The sequence below is a fragment of the Propithecus coquereli genome, unplaced genomic scaffold, assembly GCF_000956105.1.
Source record: "Propithecus coquereli isolate 6110/MARCELLA unplaced genomic scaffold, Pcoq_1.0 Scaffold563, whole genome shotgun sequence".
NCBI classification, from domain to species: Eukaryota; Metazoa; Chordata; class Mammalia; order Primates; family Indriidae; genus Propithecus; species Propithecus coquereli.
The window spans coordinates 1,045,680-1,055,892 of NW_012151541.1; the positions used below are offsets into that span (position 1 = coordinate 1,045,680).

General features: G+C 51.9%; 1 protein-coding gene across 1 annotated transcript in view; it reads right to left on the reverse strand.

The window, feature by feature from the left end:
- Nucleotides 1–9,410, reverse strand: part of TMCC2 (transmembrane and coiled-coil domain family 2) — a 39,225-nt gene extending 29,815 nt beyond the window's left edge. Inside the window, exon 1 of the mRNA XM_012657880.1 lies at nt 9,077–9,410. Within this exon, the coding sequence (XP_012513334.1) occupies nt 9,077–9,283 (207 nt within the window). The 5' untranslated portion in view covers nt 9,284–9,410. The remainder of the gene's footprint in view (nt 1–9,076) is intronic.
- Between the last annotated feature and the right edge of the window lie 803 nt (nt 9,411–10,213).

The following is a 10,213-nucleotide window of genomic DNA, read 5'->3' on the forward strand; positions in this document are numbered from 1 at the left end:
CTCTGTTGCCCTGGCTAGAGTGAGTGCCGTGGCGTTAGCCTAGCTCACAGCAACCTCAGACTCCTGGGCTTAAGCGATCCTCCTGCCTCAGCCTCTCGAGTAGCTGGGGACTACAGGCGTGCGCCACCATGCCCGGCTAATTTCTTTCTATTTTTTGGTAGAGATGGGGTCTCGCTCTTGCTCAGGCTGGTCTCGAACTCCTGACCTTGAGCGATCCACACGCCTCGGCCTCCCAGAGTGCTAGGATTACAGGCATGAGCCACCGCGTCCAGCCAAGCCCAGGAGTTTGAGGTTGCTGTGAGCTAGGCTGACGCCACAGCACTCTAGCCTGGGCAACAGAGTAAGACTCTGTCTCAAAACAAAAAACAAAAAAACAAAAACTGAATTCTGGGGCAGCCCTGGAGATGTTGAGTTACAGAGGGCAGGTTTTCCCACAAGAGTGAGCACCCACTCAGGGCCAGGCCAAGGCAGGGCCATGAGGCCCATCTGAACCTGTGCTGGGCAGAACCAAGACGTCCGAGGCAGAGTGGACGGTGGAGCGCACCCTACCATGCACTTGGAACGGGCCAGATCCTGCGGCCTCCAGACCAGGGACGAGCCAGGACACCTCCCTCTTCCCCAGGCCCAAGCCGATACGAGACCTCCCTCCAAGCATCGAGGATGGGGCCGGCTGGCTCTGGCATTTGCCCAGCTGCTTCTGCCACGTGGTCACATTACACATTGCCAGTTGTCTTTCTCGCATTCTAGTCCAGGTCCCTTCTTCCTCTCCCCACTTTCCTAAACTGGCTCCTCCAACCCTGAGGTCCCTCTTCTATTATCCACTCAGGTAGAAACCGTTCCTCCTCAAAAGACTTCAGCAGAAGACCTGGAGCTCAGAGGCATTTCCTCTCCCCCAGCCCTGGGAATCGGGGGGAGGTGCTGGGGAGACCTACAGCAGCCACCACCGTCTGCCACGGTGCCTTGGGTCCCAAACACTTTGGCCAATTTATTTTTAAAATTATACAACAGCATTTTTCAAAGTGCTTGCTGATTTGTGCTCTCGTTCTAACCTGACGCCAGCCTGATCTCAGGAGGAGCTAGGCATGTGACAGATCATAGCTTCGGCGTCTCCATTTTGCAGATGAGGAAACTGAGGCGCAGCATAGCTAAGTGGCTCATTCAAACCACACAGACGAACCCCCAACTTCCACTCTAGTTTACCTTCACAGGCCTACATGCTGATTCCAAGACTAAAGTAGACATGGCATTTGCATGTGTCCCAGAACAGTATCAAAGGCAGGACTAAAAACAAAAATGCCTGGGTCAGGAGAAAGCAGGCCCCCTGAACTGTAGTCATGGATCTGCCTATGCCACATCAGAGGACTCGGGCAAGACTCTGAACCACAGAGTCATCATTTCCCACCTCCCCGGCTGTTCTGCAGGTAAAGGAAAGCTGGGAAGGTGACTAGGTGACCACAGGACCTTTGCCCCAGCCGCACCGAAGAGTCTGTAAAAGGTCCAAGGTAAGCATGAGGGAAAAACAAAAAAGAAGTCAAAGAACAGTGTCAGGGGAGGAGGTTGCTCCAAATGAAGGGGATTTTCCTCACTTATAAGGTGCCAGGCAAGAACAGCAAGGGGACCAGGGGCCGGGCTGCTTCTGCGTGTGGATGTCAGGAAGGAGATGGTTAAAGAGTGACGGGGTAAGTATTTTAAAAAAAACCCTCAGCACATACATATAACCAGCTACAAGTTTTAGAAGTGAGGAAAACCATGGTGACTAGCTTGAGGGAACTTAGCCGCCAACGCAGCAGAAAGCACCACCTGCTCTGACTAACAGGTTCCAGCTACTAAATGTCACTTGCTTTTCCACATTGACTTTTGCTTTTCCCTCACTGCCAGAAACCATTTTGGTGGCCAAATGAAGCCATGTACTAGAAACAGAGAGCTGAGATGTTTCAGAGTTAGAGCCGGGACACAAACAGAACTCTCGTGCTCCACGGGAACGGAGCAAGAAGCGCTGTCCCCAGAACTGGCCAGAAGTTAGCCAGAATGGAGAGCTCCCGGGGGTGCGGAGGTAGGCGGGGGAGGCCTGCTCCCTCCCCTGGAACTATCTTTAAGGGCAGGGAGGACCCCATCTCCTTAGGAGGCATCACCCTTTCAGGAAGAGAGGGGTCTAGCTGGTTTTCGAAAGATCCTTCCTGAGAAGCCTGCGGTTTCTAAACAGTTAGGCTTCATCCGTCCTCTACCCTGGGTGTGGGTCCCCTAAAGGGGAAGTTGGCTCCAAAATCTGCAAACACAGCTGCATGAAGCCAAAACCAAAATGCTTCGGGGTACGGTGCCTTTGGCACCCTCTGGTTAAAAATGGCCAAAAGCGGTTTCTAATTCCTACAGGTCCCCATGTTGTCCACAATTCCCAGAAAAGCTGAAAGGATCTTAAAAGGTCACACCAACCTATAGCTAATTATCCCACCTGGCAGCTGACGGCATAGCCCTTCCTCCCACTTGGGTCTGAAAGTCCCTCTGCCCCACCGAAGGTGTGGCTGTTGAGGGTTTGGTGGGGTGACTGGGTCACCCTGAGCCTTTCTTTGCAAGCCTAGGTCGCCAACGTTCCTCTATTTATAGGGTCTCTATGGAAACAGGGCCAACATTAGAGAGCTATTCACTGTGAAAACCCACAGAGTTCTCTCAGGATCCAAAGTGGATTGTGGAAGTCTCCAATTGCCCTTAAGAAGCTTTGGACAGGGAGCCTGAGGGAGGAGCAGGAGAGGACCCGCCACCCCAGGTTTGGCGCTGGTGACCACAACGGCAGAGAAGAGCGAGCCGCTGCAACTGCTCAGGCCTGTTTGGGGCTTTTACTGGAAACACAGTGATGAAAGATTTTTGGAATCATCCTTTCTTCCCCAGAATCACAACTGACATCAGAAAAACAGATCTCAACTAGGGGCAAATGATATCCCCATTCCCAATTTTATTTTAATTCCTCCTTCCTTTATTGCTTAGAGAATTCTGCCTGGAGCCAACACAAGTGGGGAAACATCACCTCATCCACTGGGTCTTTAGGCAGAACTGACTCAACATATACCTGCATAAAAGACTTTTAAGTTCTCAGCATGACGTGCTCTCTCTCTGCCTCTCTGCATCCTCCCCATCCGTCACCGCCTCCCTGCTCCACAAAGCCCTCTCTGATCACGCCAGTCTGCACTGCTCTCGCCCGACTCTGAACGCATAATCGCTCATTATCTGCACCACTCATTTTGCAATTAATCATGCACTGCCTTGTGACATTGCTTCTAGTGCTCTCTCCAACTGTTATCCAACTTCTCACCTACTGATGGACGGGAGACTTGATGAGAATTCGAGTGATTGGATGGCAGGAGCTATATTGTCTACATCTTCGTGTCCCTAACATGACCTGGCAGAGACCTCAATGCAAACATGGTGACTACTACGTAATTATTCGTTCATTTATTTTCTGAGCAGAAACTATCCAAATCTACAAACCCATCTTACAAAGGTGATTTACCTTTAGATAACTACCTTTTCCAAAGATATCATCTTTTCCTTAGATTTAAAATGCTCAAACAGCCTTTCCTTGTGTCTAATTCAGATCCCTCCTGCTGCAGTTTAAACCCTTGTCTCACTCTATTATCTTAGTTACTGCCAAGGTTGGAAGGCTTGGAAAGAGATGAACACAGACCAAGGAGCCAGAATGTGTTTGCTGTCTTCGCAAATGGCTTAGGCAGGACTTGGGTGGGGGCTCATGTCCTTACAGCCAGCTTTGTTTTCCACAGTGGACGTCACTCAGTTAACTGCGCTGGAATAAGGAAGCCTTTAATCATTTGGTTTGAAAAGTCAAAGATTGTTTTTCTAACACAATCACAAAACATACCTGCTATCTCCCAACAGCTTTGTTCTAACTTCTTACACAGAGACAGACTTAAGTATTTCGCTGACAAAGGGGGACCCTGTCCAGCCATGGCCTCATTCCAAAAATGCACCATGCAAAGCCTACGGGGAGTTCAAAGACAGATGCTCTCTCTTAAGAGGAGAGATGAAAATAGAGATGAGTTTTGAGTTGACCTCTAAGACCACCACTGAGAAAGCTGCCTGAGTCTTTTTCCCAGCTCCTGACACCCATACTTTTTAAAAAACTTCAACTGAAAATTCAGGTCCTATCAGATGTTTCAACTCCTCGTTGAGGGAGAGTCTTGTTAACAGGATTGGCAGTGAAGACCCAATTAGATACACAAAAAGAAGCACATTCTGTAAATACTAAGCCTGCAAGACAGTTCCTACTAGAACAACTAGGGCAGCTGGGAATTAATCTAGAACCAATATGCGGCAGGAGAACAGAGAGCTTCGTTTGCCACATGCTTTCCCATCAGTTACCAATTCCCCCAGAGCCCACATACAGAGCTGTTCTGAACGTTCCTGAAGCTGAAGAGCCAGGGACAACCCTGCCTCAAGACCCTCAGCCAGCCTCACATAAGGTACAAGTGGGGTAACATGGTAACGTCAGCGTTCACTGTTCCTGACAATTCCAGTCAATCAGGGCGAAGGCCCTACACAGGACTCGGCACTTGCTACCTCCCCTCCTGCATTTAGAAAGCCCTTCTCACTCGTAATTGATGTTCTACTCCTTAAAATCTCAATCTAAACCCACCTCCTCCAGAATACCTTTCTGATTCCATTGCAAGATGCTCAAAGCACCCTTAAACTTATATGTCCTCTAATGGATAGTTTTTCTTTTTTGCAAATAATTGCAAATAAAATACTATTTAACCTAGGAGCTCACCTGGAGGTGAAGGCAGTGCCTATTGTCAAAGAACTAATTTTCCATTTCCTTCTTTTCAGATTCTGCCTCCTCTGATAAAATCTATTCCAGGGGTCTAGCCCCCACCTGAGATTGCAGGAATCAAGCCTGAACATACCACTTCTGAAGTAGAACGAGGGGGCTGATGACGCAGCAAGGCCCCAGACAGCCATACCCTACATCAGAACATGCCCCAGAGCCCCCACGCACACGCAGGCCTTCATCCCACCCACACTCTTAAGAAGTAGCTCCCCATTTGAAAAATGGAGAAACAGAGGCCCATAAATTTGATGAAAACTCTGGGCCTTAAAAAAAAAATTACAAGAATCAAAAGCACAGAAAACAAGCAAGGGCTTCTTGGGGATATCAATGTTCTTTTTCTTGACTTGGGGGGTGGGGAGATGAGGTGTCTGCTTTGCCGTTGTTATTTAAACTGTGCCTACATGTTTTCAGGCACTTTATAAGCATGTTTCACAATTTAATTCAGCAGTGCCTTTCCTGCTGAAGGTGACGGTATACCGTTGGCCGCATGATGCCCAGGGGGCTCTCCACAGGGGTGTTGAAGGAACCCAGCTACACATGGAGGACTGAGCCACCGGAAACTCCCAGCAGAGGTGGTGAGCCAGCAGGGAGAACCATTCAGGGATCAGTTCTGACTTTCTCTCAGATAGGTGGCTCCTAATTGTTTTCCCTACTCTTCACTCTGAGCAGGCAGGAAGACCATCGCATGGTGTGAAGACAAGAGCATGAGCTAGAATCCAAACGAGTGTTGAGTCAAAAGTGCTTCAAACCAGGATGGGGATAATGGAACTTGGAGCTCCCTCTTTCTCTTCAGGGAAGGATATTAATACTGCTCGGAAATCTCTGGGGAAATCATTCGCAGGGGCTTTTGTGAAAGGAAAGAGAACCTCAGGGGAAAGCCCCTGGCCATGCAGCATCCCCAGACCCTGCCTTTCAGGGAAGGCTCCATTCCTCCGGCTACACAGGGGTGGGGGTGGTGGCGAGGTCGGTACTTTCCTCCCCTGCCCGCAGGCTTCGGTGAGGCACAGAACCAGCTCACCCTTACGCTCGGCCACTCGTCCCGGGCCGCACAAATATAATATCTACCAAACGCTACATTTTCAACAGGAACGTGTGCTCCGTGTCTCTTTCTGCAGTTTTCCCCTAAGCTCCTCTCCTCTCCCATTCTCACTGCAGCTGGGTTTTCTTGCTGGAGAATTCTCGTACACTTTTGGCCAGCCAGCACTGTCTGTGGCCGGCAACCCCAGCGTCTGCTCCCAGTGAGCAGGGAAGCTGGGAGGACAAAGGACTGGAGAATGAGGACACATGAATGGAGACTTAACCTCAAGTGGTTAAACTGGAATCCAAGCCACAAGTGGCTGGGGAATGTGACTCTGAATTGCTGGGCTCCTGTTGCAGGAGTATCTTTTGAGATCGTCCCGGAAGGTCACATGACTGTGTGAAGTAGCCGAGAAGACCCCCAAAGTATGTGCAAGAGCCTCCTGTGGGACAATGTCCATTTTCAGTTATAGTTACAGTTTTAAAATTGCTGCTTAACTATTTTTCTTCTTTTCACTGGCCCTTCCCTCCCTATAATCACAGATCCCAGGCCACCAGAGCAGAAATTTACTGTCATAGTAAGATGCTCCGCAGTGCTAAAGCAGCAGAGGGAGGCCATAGGAGCCCCTGAAAGCACTGGCTGTCACTAGTTAAGTATCACTCAGAGCACTACGGCACAGACGAAAACTCTGTCCTTTTCCCCTGCCTCCCCAACCTCTACGGAGGTGCTTTAGACAGAGCCTCTTGTTTTTGCCCCTTTCTCAAGATGATTTCCTCCAGTGTACTTCATTTATCATAGTGCCTGGAGCTGTCACAAGAAAATAGAAGTGGGACTAAGGGACCAAAAGTTCCTGTCCCCAAAGTTTAAAATGAAAACAAAAGCAAACCAGAACTGCTTATCTGCCTTGACCACACACAGGTGTGGGGTAGAGGGTATTAAAAATTAAACTTGCCTTTTTCTAATACCACCATCAAATCTAAAACAAGTGAGCTTCTACCCAGTTCCAGAGCCAACGATGGACTTTTCCCCTCATTGGAAAACTGTGCCAGCATTGGAAAACAACTTTTCCAGCACAGGAAAACAAGTGTGGACACACTCCAACTATTCCTAGTCCCTTTCCCCAGAAAAAGGCTCAGAAAAGTCAAGTGATTTCCCTGAGACCACAGAGTAAATCATATTGTGCTGGCTCCCAAGTTCATGTCTGTCTGGGAAGTCCCTGTCCTGCAGTAAACATGTTGTGATGAAGCAGAGGTAAACAGGAAAAGGCCCTGCTTGTTTCCCTGTGCCTCCACAAGCAGGCAGCAGCTAGGGTTTCTCCTCCTGGGTTCATATTGCTGTGTTCGACCTCAGTGGTATGTTTTTTTTGGGGGGGTTGGAGGAGGATAGGGAGAGTCTCCTTTTCTTCTGCCTGATTTTGATTCTGGTTCAGAGAAGTTCAGCAGTTAATATCAAGGGTGGAGTTGTTGCTGCATCTGCCCCTGACCAGAATGAGGGCATCACCAAAAAAGAGAGGAAGATGATAGAGGAGGGTGGGAATGAAGGAGCCTAAGGCAGCTTTATCTATGGAGACAAAGACACTGCAGCCCCCCCACCACGACCAGCCCACTGTCCCTCGTGAAGGCAACTGGGGAAATGAACGCAGCCAGCAGTCGCCACTGTTGGCCTGAGTTACAGGGTGAGGGAGTTTTCAAGGCTGACTCGTGGATTCAGGTGAAGGTCCCACCTGGGCAAAGAATCAGGATTGCTGGCCGGCCAGGCTCATCCAGACTAACTCAGAATGAGGCTGAAGTCTGCAGCAGAAGGCTTGCCTCCCACAACAGCATTAAGGGGACCCCTTTCCCAGTGCCATCTCACTTAAAACAGGAACCACACCTCCTGACCACATGGGGTGGACTCGGGGGTGACAGCTGATAGACACCAAGGACTCCCTGGGCCTGACTAAAGCGTAAGCTTCCTGTGCAGAGCCCATCCAGTAGAATTCCTCTTTAGACACAAGGCTAGCCACGAACCTCTAAAAGGACAGCAGCAGAACCAGAGAGCAGATTTGAATAACTACTACCAATTTTTTAAAGTACACACAACAAGGACCTAGCAGCCTCCCCCTTTTCACCCCTCCCCAAGGAACACAGACAGGTAACATACACAGGTAAGAGCACACACACTCACCTGCGCTCTGACTTCCTGACTCTGAGCCGCTCAGGCCAAATGAGGAATGTCATTGGCTTATTCTGGTGAGCTCCTTAGAGGCTGCTGCCATAGGATACAGGTTTTATTTAGCGTAAGGGAGTCCTTTCCGTTCCCCCAGCCCAGACCCTGCACCCTCTCTGGAGAGAATTCCCCTGAGGCATCAATCTCCAAGGCATCTAAGTTCCTTCCTAGGGCTGACATCTCGCTCAGCCCCGCCGTGAGCCGCCTTGAGAAGCCTGAGCCTGCAGTCTCTGGGGCAGCTCCAGCACAGGTGCATTATTTATCCCAGCTGCTGTTTTAATTGATACAGAGATATATTCAATACAGCTCGCCAATTGTCTCAGCAACCTCAGGCAGGAAAATAAACAGCTCCATGAGAACAGTCCTCTCCGATTCTGGTTCTAGCTGCCGGCTCAGCGTGTGTGCAACTTGAACCGAGGCCCCAAAACAGCCTGAGCTCTGCTCAGCCACCTGTCAATTCTCCACCCTGGGGGTTGGTTCAGCAGGCAGGCAGGGATCTCCAAGCACTAGCTTAACCTCTGGCTCCACCTAATGGCAAGAAATCCACAGCCCCCTTTCGCAGATGGACAAACTGAGCTTCATCCAGGAAGATCCCAATGGGAGGAGACTAACTGAGCAAATGAAACGAATGGTCAACCAACCGGCCTCCCAACTCTACGATTTTCTTCCCCTGCCATCCTACAGGAGGTAAAGCGATGTCAACTTTTTAGTTAGCATCTCGGATTTCTCCAGCCCTTTGTCTGCAAATAGCACTTCATACACATTATTCAAACAGTCTCAGCTGGGTGAGTCACTAGAACGTCTGCTGAATAATGGGGAACAAACACAGAGGCCTGCAATGGAGCTGAAAGACAGAGGCACAAACAGTACCTGACGTCCCCCAGGGCTCTAGCCGAGCATTCTCTCTGACCTCTGCCTGGCTTCTCCCATCACTTTTATCCTGTTAAAGCACTTCTGTGCAGGGTGGCGCAAGACAAGTCGCGGGCCGGGCTTGCCAGGGGATGGTCTGCGCTCACCTTTAAATCAGGAGGCTTGCTTCGGGGACCTGGGTTGGGCGCCGCCGCAGCGCCGGCATCTGAAGTTGGCCCGCCAGCAGAGTTAGCACCCGTGGCCTCCCCAGGCCGGAGGTCTGCGCCCGGCAGGTGGCAAGCGGCATCTTCCAGCCCAGCTCCATCCTCCTCGTCCTGTTGTTGCTGCACCTCGTCCGATTTATACCTCTTCATGGTGTATGTGGGTCGGCAAGGGGAACCTGTCCTTCCAGCGCGCCGTCTTGGGGGAGACCGCACCCCCTCTTACACTCAGAAATGAGGCCCAGGGTCTAAATCATTCACAAGAAAACGAGTCGGCAGATCACAATTTCTCAAGTTAAAAAAAAAAAAGATTTTTAAAGGAGGGTGAGGGAGGGGCGAGGAGGGAGAGCCTTGATTACAGCTTGGAATAGTTCATTACGACCTGGGGGGCGAAGGCAGGTCACAGTCGAGGCTGGGCAGCAGGAGTCCTTGGGCAGTCATTGCAGGAGGGAGGAGGGAGACAAGCCCCGGCCCCTAAACTTTCTGCTTCAGGGCATGGGCAGGGCGGAGGAGAGCAGGGCGGCACGGCACATCCCTCCTGGCGGGCCGAGCTGCTGGGCGAGGCAGGGCACCGGGCAGCCGGCCGGGCAGGTCCTCGTCGGCTGCCCTCGGCGCCGGCTGCGGCCCCGGGCCCTGCCGCGGGCCCCCGTCCCGCATGGGCCGGCCGCGGAGTCCGCAGCGCGCCCGGCCCCCTCCCCGCCCGCGCGCCCCGCTCCCCGCCCGCCGCGCTGCCTGCTGCAAAGCCGCGGCCGCGGCCCGAGCCCGCCGCGAGCGCGCAACCTACCCCGCCCGGCTGCCTCCGCCCGGGAGGGGGAAGGCGAGGCAAGGAGCGAGTGACAGCGGCAGCTGGCCAATGGGAAGCCCGCAGGGCTGAGGGGGCGTCGTGCGGCCGCGCTTTTAGGGTTGGTTGCACTGTGCGATCCCCCGGGAGAGGTCTGGAGGGCGATGTTGCTGCGTCTTTGCATTGCGGAGAGCGGGCTGCGGAGCAGGGGCGGGGCGGTGGGCCGCGGGCTCGGCGGCAGCGCCGGGGACCTTCCCAGGGGAGGCTCCCCCGGGATCTCCCCCACCCATTCGCCTTGTTTG